The sequence below is a fragment of the Merops nubicus genome, unplaced genomic scaffold (genome assembly GCF_000691845.1).
Source record: "Merops nubicus isolate BGI_N331 unplaced genomic scaffold, ASM69184v1 scaffold37542, whole genome shotgun sequence".
Taxonomy (NCBI): domain Eukaryota; kingdom Metazoa; phylum Chordata; class Aves; order Coraciiformes; family Meropidae; genus Merops; species Merops nubicus.
In genome coordinates this window covers 1-17,015 of record NW_008595407.1, presented here as the reverse complement: position 1 = coordinate 17,015, position 17,015 = coordinate 1, and the positions used below count along the sequence as shown (strand labels likewise).

The window sequence follows — 17,015 nt, the reverse complement described above, 5'->3', positions numbered from 1 at the left end:
ATTCCTGCTCCCCACGCAACAGAAGTTGGCTCTGCATAATTCCTGACATCAAAAAGACCTTTGTCACCCCTGTTGTAGCAGCCACACGTCCTGACAGAGCCCTGACAGCAAATCCCTGGGACCCGTTGCTCACCTCCAGGCCCTGCCACGCTGCCAGGCTGTGCTTCCCCTGCAGGTTCGGAAGCTGCCAGGACCTGGGAAACTTGCTCTCCTCTAAAATTTGCACAAATTAGGGGTTTTTTTTTGGGTGTGTGGAGGTTGCTTTGCTTTTGAAGCTGTTGTTAGGAGTCATGCTGGAGTAGCTGCCTGGAAAAAGCTGCTCATGCTCTGAAGGGATGGTTTTCTGCCTGAGCAGAGAGCTGGGCTGACACATCAGCCTCAAAAGCTGTGTGGTAGGAAAACTGAAGCCCTGTTGTGCTCCTGCAGCATCCCATGGCCTCCATGCGATTACACCAAGCTTGCAGGAGCACGTTTGTGAGAGATGGATAAATTCTCCTGTGGGAATCCTTTCCCTGCCTTTGCATACACGTTTTAAAGTCCATTCATTTGGTACAGACAATGCTCCATTGTTTGCTCTGTGCAAACAAATGCTCATCTTGTACCAGGAAAGCTGTTTGTAGAAGAGTTTGGTGGTGTTGTTTTGGTTTTTTTGGGTTTTTTTTTTTAAGATCTGCACTAAGAAATAAATACCCAATCCAGAAACATAAAAAATAATACTAAAGCTCACCTACCCTGATAAAATGATGCAACAGACTGAATTTCAAACATTTATGACCCAACACCACTGCCAGTAGAAGGAACCAAGAGGAACTGTGTTGAAATAACCACTCTAGGAAAGCCACGACATGGCATCATCACCCTGCACCCAGGGTGGGAGGAGAAGCATTGACTGGTTCCTCCTCCCAGGGAGCTCACAACCCTGCCAGGCAACTGGGCTCTAGGGAAGCCCCACGGCTTTGTGGTGCTTCCTACAGACACATCAGGAGGACAAGCTGCTTTCTGCAGATGAAGACGACTTGTTTGCAAAGAAAAGGGTTTTTTTTAGTGGTTTGGGGTTTTTTTCAGAAACAAAAAGCAGGCCAGCCTTAAAGAGAGACTGCTGAGCCACCTGATCATCTCTCAACACCTTCACCCAGCCCTAGGTAAGTGTCTCCCACCACGCAGTTAGGGAGCACTTAATCCCAAAATGATGAGTGGAGTGCCCAATTACCAGAACTCCAAGTTTCCCAGTTACACAGCATTCTGCAAAACTATTTGATCAGCACTTCAGGAAAGAGTCACCACGTGAGCACCGTGCTGCTTTAAAAACAAGCATGGCTTTATCTCGTTGGTGAGAGGAGCAGCAGGGAGGAGGACAACCACAGAGCCCAGCACCAAGGGGAAAGCCAACAGCAAACTCACCTGTTGAGCTGCAGAAAAGGCAAGAGCCCAGTTGCTGATGGATCCTCTCTGCTTTCAGCCAGCCAAAGAGAGCAAAGCAAATTGGTAGCACAGCAGAGCTGCTTCCAGCATCTTTGAAGAGCTGGGACCTGAGGACTGCTTGAAACTTCTCTGGTCCAAGACTCCTTGGTTGCACTGGGATGTGATCCTCACCTGGCCATGTTCCTGTGCTCTGAGGGCTGTTGGGCTCGCCCTGGCAGAAGGCAGGCAAACCTGGCAGAGCTTCTCTCCTGATGTGTCCCCTGGTCCATCACAGTCCAGCTCCAGCCCTTGCTTCTGGTCCAGACCAGGCAGGAGGGAGATGCCACATGTGCCAGCAGTGCTCTACTGAGAGGAAACAGGCTGGGAACTGGTGGTCTAGGTTGTGTGCAACTGTTTTCCCCATTGTAAAGCAACAGATTGGCCCATACTGATCACGGCAGCTGAGATGGTCACAGACACCAGCCATAGGCCTGGCGATAAACACAGACCGTGCAGAGCATGCAACAGAGTCTGGGCAGATCTTGGACTGGAAATTCAGTATTTTCATAGCTGGAATCAGGCTGTTAATGCTGAGCACTACCTACTAGCAGGAAGGTGACTGGACCTGTGATTGTGCTGAGCTTGCCAGCATGGGAACAACTCCTCCTTGGAGACCAGACTTCAAATCCCAGATAGGTTATATGGAAACAGAGGCTCTGCTGCTGCTTCAATGGGGAAAGGAGGTGGAGAAACCTCTGCCCTTATTATCCCCTTATTTTGAGTGTGTTGGAGTTCCCAAACAGCATCAGCTAAAAGAGCCTTCAGGAGAGGGGGAAGAGCAGCTCAGGTCAACAGAAGGTAATTTTTCTCACCCCATAAAGCCAGGAGATGCTCCACAGTGGAACAGATACTAGGGGAGAATGTTTGTGAGATGAGAATTGCTGATTTCAGCAAGGGCTGAGCAGTGGAAGTTACACACGGAAGTGAAAGCTCACGTAAAGAAAGAGCAAGTGTAGATTTTCTGATACTGTTGGGTGGATCCTGCAGCCAAGGCTAAGGGCTGTAGAAAGCAGTTTCGCATCATCATTGACTCCTCGCATCATCAGTCTGCTACAGAAGGTCAGCCCTTCCCTTGAAACACATCCTGTGTACAGGACAAGCCCCTGAAATCATCCACTTCAACAGGGTTTGGTTTTGCTTGGGGCTTGGCTTCCTCTGCCAGCAGCTGAGTGAAGCGACCCGAGTCATTGTGCAGCCAACACCATCACTGGTCTGCAACCAGAGAGGCATCAGGGACACACAGCTGGAGGAGGCAGGGGGCTGCTCCTTTTGGTAGCTGCCTGCACTTGGACTGGACCAAACAACATGGAACTTCACCCTTTGGCCACCGAGCCCCTCTTCAGAGGTATTCAAATGACCAAGGAGTAAAGACCTGTTGGTTTTCAGTTTTACAGACAAATGTAACAAAATCTTTAAAAATATGGATTCACATGCAGGAGGAAATGTAGGGGGTTCAGTGCTGAGAGTCTGGGGGAGCAAGAGCCTGCAAGCCCTTTGTAGGTTGGGCTGCATAGGGAGAGGACTCACTGTGCTTTCAACTGTGTTGTAGCCTCAGCCTGCAGAGATGACACAGTCACAGAGAGGCACTTTCTACGTTTATTGCATGCAGAAGAACGACGCAGCTGGAAAACACTGGCCCTCCCCCCTTTCTGGGCATGACCACATTTAACCTACTGCCAGTGAAGTCCTTGCAATCAACCCCTCTTGGCTGTCACAGGAGCACCAGAGGGACTGTGGGGACCTCGGTGTGTCAGAACCTGACACGCTCACGATCACGTCGTCTTCCTCGCACGGCCAAGCTGTGTTGGGAAGCAGAGATAGCTAAGAGAGAAGAGTTTGCAGCCCTAAATGCTAGACGCTCCGTTCCTGTGATCGCTGCTGCTTCTGTGGGGAGAGGTGTTTTGAAGGGATGAACTCCTGAAGGAACCAGATCCAGAACATGCCTGAATCCATTCAGTGCCTGAACCGTGAGAGCTTGGGGGAACGGCTCGCTTGGTGGTACCGCTGATAGCCCTCTGACGTGGCTGGGAGCAGCAGGAGGCTGCTCAGGGAATCCTTCTGGCAGAGGGCCATGGCCTCCTTGTAATTTATCTTCTCTTTAGTGACAGGGTCAATGAGATCTTTTTCATAGTTGGACTCATCCTGGAGCCTGTTGGCCAGATCACCTGTTATCATCCCTGTCTGGACAGCTTCCAGCACGGGAATGCGACCTGTTTTCTTGGGATCAATGAGCCCTCCTGTTAGATGCTGGACCTCCAGGTAGGGGAAAGCGCTGTCCTTGGTCATCCATCCCTTCTGAACTGCTTCCCCCACAGACAGCCTTCGCTTGGTCACTGGGTCCTCAATCCCTGTGAACGCTTTCTGGGCATTGAGCAGTCTCTGCATGTAGGTCCTGTCAATCAGCCCCCTCTCGACTGCCTTGTGGACCGACAACCGGTCCCGAGAAATGAGATCTATGATGCCCCCCGTGGCAGCCTGGGCTTCCAGGAGCTTCTGAGCCGTCATGGGATCGAGCAGCTTCTTTGCGACAGCAGTCTTGATGTTGTACTTGGTGTCGGTGGTGGTGTCGTACACGCCAGCAATGGGGGATTTGTCATCACAGAATCCCTTCTGCGAGGCTGGGGGGAAGAAGCTTTGGGTTTGGTGGGTGGTGGGTGATGAGACTGGGGATTTGGAGATGATGGAGCCAATAGAGAGGGACGAGGGAGGCTTGGATTCCCCAGCCACCAGCAAGGCAAATTCGGAGATGGGAATCTTGCCGTCCCGGTACAGCTGGTACTCCTCCTTGGTGATCCTCCTCAGCCTGAGCGCGTCGTCGATGGAGTACTGCTTCCCGCTCTTCTTGTCAAGGAGAAGTGAGAGTTCCCCGTTTGGGCCCAGGGTGGTGACTTCCTCCCAGTCACACTCCAGCTCTTGCAGCTGGATGTACTGGCCTCTGTCTATGATACCTCTCTTGTATGCTTCATAAGGGGACATATCCTTGCCTGTCTCAGGGTCCAAGATGGAGATCTTGGTGGAGAGATTTGTCTCTCTCATCTGGGTCTCGTGATTGATTTCTTCCCGGTTGACCCTCGACTGGAGATCTCGAATGACCCTCTCCTTGTTGTAGATCTGGTCCTTCTCCCTAAGGATGTCTGCTTCCAGCAGGGAAAACTCGTGTTCCAGCTGCTTCTTCTTCTGCCTGTCATTCTCCGTCCGTTGGTTGAGCAGTTTGGATTCCTCCCGGAGGAAGAGGATTTTCTGCTGCTTCTGCCTCTCCAGCTCTCGCAGTTCATTCTCCAAGTTGGCTCTCTCCTGGATGGCCAGGTTCCTGGCTTTCTGCAGCTCCGTCTCTTCACGAGCCCATGTCCTCTTCATGCCTTCAGCTCTCTCAATCTTCTCCCTGAGCCACCGTACCTCCTCTTCTGCCTTTTGTTTGGCTCCTCTCTCCCTGTTCAGCAGCTCCCAGATTCGTGCACGTTCATTCTCCAGCGCTCTGTCCTTTTCCACTCGAATCACTTCCTTGTAGATGGTCTTCTCCTGGGATTTTGTTTTCTGCAGGACATCAACTTGCATCTGCAGGTTCTTGCATTCTCTCTGCAAGTTCAGCACCTCCATCTTCTCACGGTCCAGCTCCAAGCGCAGGTTGCTGGCAGACTGTTCAAGGACTGGATCCTTCTCCAACTTGACCACTTCTTCCATAATGATTTTCTCTTGCACTGGAGCTGGGCTCTCCTCCAGCTCCTTTATTCTCAAAGTAATTTGTCTCATCTCCTTCTCTAGTGCGAGCCTCTTGCTTCGATCTTCCTGGAAGTTGAGCAACTTCTCTTGCTCCTCCACTAGCGCACGAAGTTGTTGCACATCACGTTCCAGACGTCGCCTGTTGCTCACCTCCTCATCCAGACTCCGGCTCAGCCTGTTGTGCTCATCTCGGAGCTTTGGATCCTTCTGAGTCAGTATCACCTCTTGAACAACGACCTTTTCCTCTGGCTTTCTCCTCTCCAGCAGCATGTATTTATTCTGCAAGTCATAGATGGCATCCTCTGCAGCTCTCCTCTTTTGAGACATGCTACGCACCTCTTGGCGGAGGCGATCAGCTTCTTTTTCCAAGAGGGGATCATTCTCATATCGGATGACTTCCTTGTTGACCAGCTTGGTTTCCACCTTGGATCTCTCCCTCTTCCATTCATCTCTTTCACCCTGCAGCCTAATGAGCTGCTCTTGGGTCCTGCCATTGGTGTTCACTAGTTCATTGAGCTGTTGTTTCAGCCTGTCGATTTCTCTAAGGATCTCTGGACTCTTCTCATGTTTCACCACCTCCTCTATAACCTCCTTAAGCTCCACCACTGGTTTCTGTGACCTGAGGACATTGAGCTCTGCTAAGGCCTCTTCCACTTCACTGTCCATCTTTGTCCTTTTCAGAGTGACCTCCTGCAGCTCCCTTTTCAGGTGTGCAATTTGCCGCTCCGTTTCAGGATCCACCAGGAAAATCTCATTCACCCTCTCTTTAACCTCTACCCTTGGTTTTTGCTTCTCTGCAATACTGTACTGGCTCTGCAGCTCTCCCAGCTCACCTGTAAGCATCAAGTTTTTGCTTCTCTCTTCTTCAATCAGAGTTTTAAGCTTGGAAGATTCTTTCAATAACTCTGGGTCCTGCTCTACCTGCTTCACCTCCTTAACAATAATTTTGGGTTCTGCCATTTCAATTAGTCTTTCCACCTCTTCAATCTTGTTCTTCACTTTCACTATGGCTTCTTCAGCAGACTTCCTCTTGAAGGATTCTTCATCGATTTGTAGCTGCAGGGTCCTAACAGACTTCAGCATTTCTGGGTTTTTCTCCAGTTTGATCAGTTCCTTCACCACCACTTTCTCCCGGATATTGGGCTGCTTTCGCTCCAGCATGTGCAGCTCTCTCTTATGCTGCTCAAGTTCAGAAGCAGCAGCCAAGCTTTCCTCCTGGAGACGTTTGATCTCCTGACGAAGACTGGCTGCTTGGCTATCCAGGCTTGGATCCTTCTCAATTTTTGTGATCTCTTTGGTGAGGAGCTGGGCAGGAACAACCTTCTTCTCACTCTCCAGCTGGGCAAGCTTCCGGCTCATTACCTCAATGTCTTCTTGCAGCCTCTGCCTCTTTTTGCCTTCCTCTTCAATCTGCTGTGCCATCTTAGACAGGTTGCTCTCCACCTGTGGGTCTCTGTAATATTCTATCACCTCCTTTTCTTCTACTCTTTCGATGGGCTTCTTAGTCTTCAACATTAGCAGCTTGTTTCTGTGTTCTTCTAGGTCCTCTTCAATCTCAGCCACTTTCCTCCTTTCCTCCTCCAGCTGTGATTTCAACCCCTCAGATTCCCTCCTCGTCATGGCTTTGTTTTCAGATTGCTGGGTTTGCTCATGTACAGCTTCAATGTCCTCATGCACTTCCTTCTGCATGGGGAAAAAAAAAAAATTAAAAAAAAGGACAGGGAAACTGAGTCACTCTGAATCTGGCACAGGGGCCTTTTCCATGACAAGGCATGGCAGGATACAGAATTCCCAGGGAGCCTCCACATAAGGCTATTTGTAAATGGCAAATGAAGACACATTCCCACCATCTCAAGCAACTGACTTGGTGTGTCTTCCCTTTGTCATGGAGGTGCTGCAGCAGCCCACAAAGGTGCTTTGTGCTGCCTTGTATCTGCAGCTGAGGGTGGGTAATGTGGCCAGTCCCAAACAGTTCATGGTAGCATCACAGTGTGCCCCAGTTTAATCTTTTGTCCTTCCTGAGCACACTGAAAGCCATCGAGAGAAGAGGCCTTTCCTACAGGCCAGTCAAGCTCTAGGAAGGTATAAAGGTTCTACTGCTTTGAAGAGTTTTCAGAAGGTCATGAGCACTAGGTTCCAGCCACATCCACAGGCAAATCTGAAGTTCACAGTTCTGTCTGTGAACATTGATTAGATATAGCTGAGAAAAGGACTTAAGAGCCCTGCTCTTTTTTTTCTTAGCATCAATTACAGCTTCAGTAAAGAGCTGAGGGCTCACAGAGGTGAAAGTCACGACCTAAAAGTCAGAGTCGGTTACTCGTGGTCTTTTTCTCATGGGGGTTTCCATTCCTCTCCTTTCTCACACCTGGATGTGGAGACTCAGGGAAGGGTTGGGGGATCCCAGGCTAAACAGATTGCTGATGGCTTTGGAAGGATCATTTCAACCCCCAGGTTTTGCAAGAACTGTTAGCTGATACCTTCTCAACAACCTTCTTGGCAAACTCCAGCCGGCTGAGCTGCTGTTTATTTTCTGCTGCCAGCTCCATGTAGAGCTTGGTTACATCATTTTCCTGAAAAAGAAACAGTGGTGAGAGCCTTGTCCCCCTCACCTGACCCAGCTCTGCTGGAGGGCACACTCTCCCACCCCTCCTTTCACCTGGATGCACTCTGTGTACTGCACTATTCCAGGGTTTAGTGTCTTCACATCTGGCCTTCTAGAGAGACAGAGTCTAAGGACTCATTTAGGAGATCCTGTTCTGTTTGTTTGAATGCCTGCTAGATGCTTGCTGGCCTACACAGGGTCTAGACTTCCCAAATCACCTTGGGCCACACATGCCTGGCAGGTGGCAAAGTGCTCAGGGTGATGCAGGAGAGCTGGGTGTGATTGGGAAGAGCACAGAGCAGCTCTGGCTTACTCCTGTCCCAACACACCTAGCCTATAAGTTTCATCTTCACACAGTAAGGAGGCATCACCAGCAATCTCAACCAAAGGTAGCAGACACACCCCTAATTCTGGATCTCATGTGCTGCTCAGGGATAGGCACAAACAGATCTCTCACGAAGAGATCCCTGATGACCTTTGTCCTTTGGATCAGCTGTGGCTGTAAGAGTGGATTAAAACCTTCCAGGGGACATGGGGCTTGGGTAAGGAGCTAGACAATGGTTTCCAGGCCTTCATCTTAATATTTTACCTGAGCCTGGATGCTTTCCTGTAGGGGGGTCACACGCAGCCTCTTTGCAGCAGAGTCAGTCAGGGTGGGGTCCAAAGAAGAGCTGTATTTGCCTGCTTGGAGTTCATAGTCCTGTGCAGAGCAGAAACAGAAGAATCAGGTGGGATCTCTGAAGTGACACACTGAGGGAGCACTACCTGGGGAAACCCAGCCGTACGTTGAGCGTGGACTGCACGTTCCTGGACAGTCTGACCATTGCGTCCTTCTCCGGCACCTTGCCTTCGATCTCCTCCACCAGCCTCTGCAGCAGACACACATGAAGTTAAGGACAGGTTGAAATACAGTAACCAGTAAGACTCATGCAGTAAGACTCTTGGTCTACTGTTCAGTCTAATAATGGAGGGAATGGTGGGAACAGGACATTTAGGAAGAGTCTCCAGGGCTTTGAAGGGTCTCAGCAGCACTCTCACTTATCCAGAAATTATCACACTGATTTATCATGTATGAGATAAACACCAGCCAACACAGGGACCTCAAGTCTCATCATTTGAGCTAGTCAGCTTAGGATCTACTCAAGGAGAAAAAGATGCAGGACCCAAAGGCAGCATCTTAGCCCAAGGTGCAATCTTTCAGGATCTGGGTGTGTCCTCTCCACTGAAGAGGATATCAACCTGGGGGTGACTAGCACAGATGAGGACACCAGCACTGTAGATGAACACAGTGGGACAAGATACATCATCTGTGGGCTGCAATCCATTGTCTCCTTGTTCTAGTTCATTCACTGTGACGAGGGGAGCACACAGCTAGGAGCTGGTTGATAATATTTTGCATATTGTTCACAAGCAAATTCCCCATTCCTGTGTCATCACAGGTTACAACGCTTGCCCTGGAACACACCTTCTGTGCCTGCAGCTTGTAGTTGATCTGACTTGGCCCATCAGTGGTTTTCACTTGGTGCTTGGGTAGGTTATTCATCCAGAACATCAGGTTCTCATTGGAGTTTTGAAACTGCTGGTAGGTGAGGCTGATATTTCTGAGGGTCTTCTCTCTGCCCAGCACAAAGGTGAACAGGAACATTAAGGGCAAGGGTACAGATTCATGTCTAAGTTCCTAAGAAGACACTATGGTGAGAATGACACCACAACAAACACCAAGATAACAAAAGCAAGGAAGGGACAACTGGTACACAGCCGGTTTGCTACCACAGCATGAACACATCTTAGGAGATGAGAGAAGGAAAAAGGCAGACAACCAGCAGCCTGTGAGAAATATAAAGCACCAGAGTCTCTCTGGGTACAGTCACTGGGTCAGGCAGAGGCCAGCAGTCAGCTACTTAAGACTGACTTCTCTCAGCCATGTGCAAGCTCAAAGCCCCTGCTGTGCATAGGAAGGCGGCGACTACACACCAGCACAGACCTGGTCCCCAGTATTACAGCAGAGTGGTCAGGGTCCTGCAATGGAGAACATACTCTGCGTAGTGCTGGCCCACGTTAGCTAAGCAGAGCAGAGATGATGCCACAGTTCCTCACCGCTGATCCAGCTGGTCTGCAACAGCGTGGTAGCGATCGTTGAGGAGCTGCACCTCCCGCTTCTGGCGGGGCAGGTCAGGGCAGTACTCCTGGAAGTTGTTCTGCACGGCGCTGCAGCTGTGCTCAGCATCCTTGAGCCCCCGGTTCAGCTTCAGCACACAGTCCTCTTGGGCCACCAGGTCCCGCTTCATCTTCTGCAAGGGAAAAAGGAAAAGCAACTCCAGGTTTGCATCAGTTGATGCACCAACCAGAAATACTCTCCTTAACTCCGCCTGTGCAGCACCTGGGGGCCAGTGAGGCTCTCCAAGATGGACCTTGTTGTGTGGAAGAGATGGAGCAGTGAGACTTTCTCCGTAAAAAAAGGTGGGCAGCAAGGTGGGTTGGACAGTGAGTGGAGCAGAAGGGAGGAGTTTTGGAAGAGGCAAAAAAGGATCACTGTGAACACTAGTTAGGAATGGATAAGGATGAGTGGGAGGCAGAGCAGCAGAGGTTAGATGCTAAGGGGTTCATCCTGTATTTTAGGTGCCCCAAAGGCAACCTGAGAGTGACGAAGCTTTTTGGTAGCCAGCAAGTGCAGGTCATCTTGCAACACCAACGTAAATCCCTCAAGGAACAAGTCCCTAGAAAGGCTTCACCGTTGGTGCCTTGAGGTGCTCAAATGAGCCCAGTCCAGCTTTCCTCACCATTGCTACCTGAGCTCAGTGATCTTCCTTCAGTAACAAAGAGCCTGATGCTCCTACCTGCAGATCATTGGCTCGATCCTGCAGAGCATTGGGGGATGCAGGAATGATGCTATCCTGAGCCAGCTTGGCCTCAAACGTGCTGACTATCTTGTCTGTGTTCTCAATCTGAGTCTCCAGGTTCAGGGCAGCCTTAGCTCTGGGGAAAGGTAAAATGACAGGACAAGGTTAGCTCCAGAACACCCCATTCTCCTCTTTCTCTCTCTGATTTTACATGTTTAAGCTTATTTAGCATCAGGGCTTCTGCAGCATGGCAGAGAACAAGCAATATGCACCCACAACTCTGTCATGCTGGTCAAAAGTTAAATATATTGCTTTTCCCCCACACAGAGCAGAGCTTGGACACACACCCATTGTGGTAGACCTTCCGTAGTAGGGGGATCTGACAACAGATTACGCAGGAACTCCTTCAGCGGTGCCTTTGGTGATAGATCAGAGATTTCCAACCTGCACTGGGCTAGATGGACCTCAGCCAAACCCGTATAAACCAAAAGCATTTTCTCTCACACTTCTGTGTTGACACCTCTGTGCAAAGACTTCCTTCCCTCCATCCCCATCAGGCCTTGCCAGCATCACTCACTTCTCATTGTACAGGCTGGAGAGCATATTGACATCATTGTATTTGCTCCTGAGGGCATTCAACGTGACAGGGAGCTGGGAAGCCGAGGTGCTGGTGGGTTTCTTGGAAAGGTAAGTCTCACACTCCTTCTGCAAGGCATCCTTGGCTGCCCCCAGGTTCTCCAGTTTCTTTGTTGTTTCCTGGCACAGCAGATGGGAGCAGAGTCACTCAACACAGTCATAACAGTGCGGTTGTGAAAGGGTGTCTCCCTCTGGGGTGGATTTTGCCATGGGGCTGAGGGTGTGGTGGCCCTCTCATATGGAGTTGGCCCTTGGGGCACAGCCCCGTCCAGACTGTGGCTGTCTGGCAATGGCAGGGTATGGGAAAGAGATCCAAACAGGTGGAGATGGAAGAAACCCACCTGCCTGCGTCCAGCCTCCTGCCAGGGCTGGATAAATACCCACAGATGAGGGTGTAACAAGGGCAACTACTACAGACTCAGCCCGTATGGCAGAAGAAAGGAGGGGAGCTCCAGGGCACTGCCTCTTCCCCTGTCCCCCTCACTTCTGCAGTCTGTACTCCACATCAGGTGAGCCCAAGTTGGTCCTTGGAGTAACTCCCCCTATTTGGAGTCTTTCAGGCTACAGACTTGAGAGTGAAGGGTGACAGCATCCCTATGACAAGGCTGAGGACTCCTCAAGATTGGTGCCTGGTCCACATATCTGAAATGAATGGACCATCTTGCTGCAGAGCTGACAAGGGAAGAGCCAGCATTTCTCCAGGGTGTGGCTTAATTTGTCCCATACACCAGCCTGAAACCCTTGCAACTGCAGCATGGTTTTCTCCTTTAAAACACCAGCTGTCATCTTCCATGTAACTCCTGTGTCAGCCTGTTTTGGGTGAAGAGACAGCACTACCAAACCCATCCTGCTCCAGCCCGCCTGCCGCAGCACCCACCTGCTGGTGTTTGATCCTCCTGGCAAGGTCCTCTGTGGGGTCGCTGTAGTTCACTGGAGACCTCACTCTGTTCAAGACCTCCTTCTCTACCTGAACCAGGTCCTTGCCGACACGATCCAGGCTACTGAGAAGCTGGTCAGCTTGGGGATCATCCTGGACTACAGGGGGGCTCCTGGAGAGAGCTGCAGTGAGACACAGTTTAGGTAAATCCCCATTTCTCATCTGCCATCGAAGTCCTAGTGCACAGCCCTTTCCCAGAGCTCTCCCACACATAAAGCCCCAGCTCCACCTCATGACAGAGCTGCTGCAAAGCTCTGCCCTTTGTGTTTAGCCACCTCTGAAGCACACCAGCTTCTCCTGAGCATTGGTTTTTGATGCAAGCATGAACAAGTTAACTGTTCTAATCCACAGAGCATCACTCACGTGCACATGCCTACCCACAGCAAGGGCTTAGGAAAATGATTTTAGCTCTGCCCTGGCCAGCCAGAGCTCAAGTCCAAGGAAGGGACAAGGACAGCCCTGTGCTGCCATGCGAACACACCCCTGCTCACCTCTGCTGGGAGCTTTGGAACTACAGCTATGGGAGTAGCACAGCTAGCCAGGGGTTGGGACTTGGCCACAGCTGCCTGCACATTCCACAGCCCCCAAATAGGGGAGAGAGATGTGAAGGACCCAGATCCCAAACAAGATTTTATTAAGGTTTCTGGATAGGCACATCCCCCTGCAACCATTGATGGAGCTGGAGGAATCTCAGAGGTCTGAGATGGGCAACAGAGAGATAAAGTTAATTGCCTGATATTTAGACTAGATATAAGGAAGAAAGTTTATATACTGAGGGTGGTGAGCCCCTGGCCCAGGTTGCCCAGAGAGGTGGTCGCTGCCCCATCCCTGGAACCATTCCAGGGGAGGTTGGCCGGGGCTCTGAGCAACCTGCTCGAGTTGCAGATGTCCCTGCTTCCTGCAGGGGTGTTGGACCAGATGGCCTTTAGAGATCCTTTCCAACCCAACCATTTCGTGACCATGCAGTGAGTCCTGGGCAGCACCAGGGGTCAGGTTATCCCATTGGCTGCTTTTTTGCCTGAAGCATCCCTCACAGCGACCCACAGGTATCCCTGCCTGCCTCAGGGGGTGCTCTTCTTCCAGCCACGTCTGGAAGTCCATCCACAAGGCAAGTGCATGGGCGTGCTGGGGAGAGGGCTTGGCCAAGCCTCTGGTGTACCTTGCTGGCTGGGTTGAACCTGCTCCTTGTGGCTGCGTCTCAGGGTGCTCAGAGCTGCTGCTCGCTTCTGCTTCACCGTGTTCAGTTCCCCTTCCAGCCTGCGAGCAGAGAGAAGCTGGATGGAAAAAGGCTGTGCTGGGCAAGCCTTGGCAGAGCCCAGCCCAGCAGCAGCTCCATGCCTCTGCCAGGGAAGGTGGGCCCCAAGGTGGGGGGAGAAGGTGTCCCCAAAGGCAAGGGTGGGCTGGGAGCCTGCAGCCTGTTGTAACTCATAGATAGAAAGGACTGATGGAAGCAGGTGGAGGGGGCCTTTGAAGGACCAGGCTAGTTCACATCCCTGCCATGGATTGCTCCAGCTCAACACCCTGCTCTAAAACCAGCAAGTCCCAGCTTGCCTGGCTGTTGTCATACCAGGACTGTCCCTCTGTGGGGCCAGGACATAACTCCAGGCAGAGGGCCTGAATGATGGAACAGGCTGGGAAATAAAACAAAGGCAAATATTTTGCATGTAGGAAGGGAAACTAACAGTGGGAAATGAAAGAAGCTGTCAGATGTGGCCTGAAAATGTCAAGAGCTTTCTAACCAACACCTGCAGAGCTGCTACCCGGGAGGACACTGCAAAATTTTTCTTTTCTGTTGTAAAACACACATGAAACCCATCAATCCCCAGGATGTGAAGAGCAGTATGCACTCAGGAAGAGCAGCACAATGGAGTAGTCGTGTCCATGTGACAGGGGACCCGACAGCCATCATGGGCATGCCCAAGTGACTCAGTCTGGGCTGTGGGCTTCTCCACAGCACTTGAGCAGCACCAATTTATCCAAGCACCCAGGGACGTGGTAAAAAGGCAATGCTGCCTGCACTACCACCCCCTCCTGTGGGAACCACAGAGGCTGAAAGAGCAGCCAGGCAGTAGGTACACGGTGGTTCAATGAATGGCTCTCAGTCTCCAGCTGAGGCTGGCTGAGAGGAGATACCACAGATAACACTGTCCTGTTTGGCAGGTCCCAAACTCCAGACTGATTCTGCAATGAATTTAGTCAAACCTATGCGAGTCACATGTTTGAGTGAAGAAGTCAAGCCTAACTGCCAGAATACTCTGACAGCCGTGTCCGTGCAGCACTCAGTGCTGTCGAGGAATGGCAGGAACCTGGACGAGATGCTTGGGTGCAGGGGACAATCCCTCTCTGGGAAGGACTCATACCAGACAACCAAGAGGTCTGTTCCCAGCTCTGCAGCTGAGGCAGTTAGGCTGGCTGCAACCTAAGAGCAAGTCTGAACATCTCTTTGGGTCAGGCTCTCCACTGCAGACTCACCTATTGACCTTGTCTATGGACTCAGGGTCTGGTGGAGGGATGGAGAAGCAAGCAGAAGGTGCCTCCTGGACTACACCAGTGCTGCTCTGTACCACCCACATCTCCGGGTTGCTGTTGTCCTTCAGAGTGTACTTGTCACCTCTGGTCAGCTGCACCTGGACAAAGACACGAAACCCAGTGAAAAGCTTGGCTTCCCAACACCAGGCTCCCCCCACAGAGCCAAGATCTTGGTTCCTTTGGAGCAACCAAAGAAGAATCCAGTTGCCTGTCCCATCTGAGGGTAGTGTTAATCAAGCCTTCACCTCTCCAGCATCCCAGTCACAGAGGGTGTCCAAGGTGAGGATCTGGGAGGGACGCATCCTGCGCAGTTTTAGTGGGCTGATCTCTTTGCTCCTTCTCTTCAGGTCAGCGATGCTCTTTTCTGCTTGCTTCACCACCTTCTCCTCATTCTAGATAAAACAGGGAAGAGAGTGGTTGCAATCAGACTCGGATGAGAAGGAAGGGGAGGGGGTCACACTACAGTGGGTGTCCTAGGGCCAGTTGTCCACCCTTGTGTGGTCACTGCTGGGATGGAGTCTGAAGTGTCTTCATTCTTGACCACTCTGAGCCCCTTCCTCCTCTTTTCATTTGCAACACTCTCCTCGATTTCCTGTGCTCACAGCAGATCTGCCCTTGAAGGCACAGCCTGAGTTAACCTTAGGTGATCCCACACTGTCATATTAAATCTCCTAAAGAGGGAGGAAGAGGAGCAGACACCTGCCAAGAGGCAGCGACATTCCAGCGTCAGAAGGTACTGAGATTCCAGCATCTCCTGGGAGCTAAATGAGTTGCATGTAGGGGAAGATACCATGTCCTCTCCCTCTCTCCAGGGCAAACGTTCCTTTCCTATCTGCATCTCACCCCTGAGGTCAGAGTTCTTTATTCCTTCCCTCACCCTTGGCTCATGAGAGTGCTGAGGAGATAGGAGGACCTTCCCCCATTGCTTGGATGCCAGCACCTCATGCTGTCTACAGGCCCTCTAATCCAGGTGTCTCATGTTGAAGACAACACACAGCTCCTCCCACGCTTCTCCTTCACTCTGATGGTGACCCGAGGCCTGGATGTGAGTCACTGATGGAGATAAGTGTCTCCCCAGGGGTCACTGCCCTGCAGTGGGGACCTTCTGGGACTACAGGGACTCAGCACGGTATTGCCAAGGGTTTCTCCCTCCCCAGTACAGAGCTGGGATGAGCTGTCCCAGGTTATTTACCCACCTCTTCCCCTTCCCCACAGTTATTTACTGGGCAGGCTGCAGTGTTTGGTCTGCCCCTTGAGTCTAGCTAGTGCCACCAGCCCTGAAGACCTCACCTCCAGCTGAAGCAGCAGATCTGACACCACCCCAGGGCTGTCTTTGTTGAATTTGCTGTATTTGGTGTCCAAGTCAGAGTTCATCTTCTTCAGGGAGCGACTCACAGCCTCAGCATCATCCTGGAACTGTGGGTAGGGATAGGAGGGCGTTACCATCTTCAAGCCTAATGGGGTCGATCAGTTCCCAGCAGCTCTCCACAATCTCCTGGGGCTCACAAGACCCTACAGACCACCCTCAGAGTGGCTTGGACGAGAACCCTCCATTGCCTGAGCCACAGGCAAATAACCCAAATCAACAGACAAGTCCCAGGTAAGGACAGTGAGCAAACCCTCCCCTGCCCCTCTTCTCCAAGCTGGCATACTAAGACAACAGGGCTGATGAGGTGAGCTGGGAGCCAGTCCTTCACTGCAGCACTAAGGGACTGTGTTTTGAGAGATGTTTCCCCAAAATACCCTGGCGAGGTCCAAGCAAAGGATCTCAAATCCTTATCCCAGCCTGCCCACTCTGGCCTGACCCTGCAGCCCCACATCCTGTGCTCTTCTTGTTGTTTTTTACCTTCTTATAGCTCTCCACGCTCTTCAGTTGACTCTCTTGGCAAATGCAGAGATTCAGGAAATTCTGCCACTCGTTCTTCAAGGCTTCCTGGTGAGCCTGTGGTGGGATGGAGCACAGCTCAGTGGGTTTCAGATAGTTCTACCTCCACCACTACTGGTGTCCTTTCCCAGAGATCAAGGGAAGAGTAAAGACTGCTGTTGAGCAGAGGCAAAGCTACACCCAGGCATTCACCTGATGCCCCCTCAAGGTCACTGCTTGACAAGGACCTCATACAGAGCAGCCACCACCTCTCACCACCTCAGCTTGCCATTGTGTGTGCAGGCTTGGAAATATGACCTTGGAGGCTGGGACCTGGTTTCACTGCAGAGTAGTCATGCTATGGCATAGCTGAAGTTTCAGGGCAGCATGAACATAGACTTACAGAATCATAGAAAGCTTTGGGTG

The 17,015-nt window shown here is 51.3% G+C and overlaps 1 protein-coding gene across 1 annotated transcript; it reads right to left on the bottom strand.

Moving 5' to 3' along the window:
- Nucleotides 1-3,414: 3,414 nt before the first annotated feature.
- EVPL (envoplakin) lies at nucleotides 3,415-16,667 on the bottom strand (the record flags this gene model as incomplete). The annotated part of the gene is made up of 14 exons (XM_008936018.1): nucleotides 3,415-6,864; nucleotides 7,659-7,751; nucleotides 8,373-8,483; nucleotides 8,569-8,652; nucleotides 9,249-9,399; nucleotides 9,881-10,074; nucleotides 10,621-10,759; nucleotides 11,201-11,379; nucleotides 12,137-12,318; nucleotides 13,356-13,453; nucleotides 14,669-14,823; nucleotides 14,971-15,117; nucleotides 16,016-16,141; nucleotides 16,572-16,667. Coding segments are annotated over 14 exons (5,205 nt in total), but the record flags the coding sequence as incomplete, so codon positions are not given.
- Nucleotides 16,668-17,015: the final 348 nt, after the last annotated feature.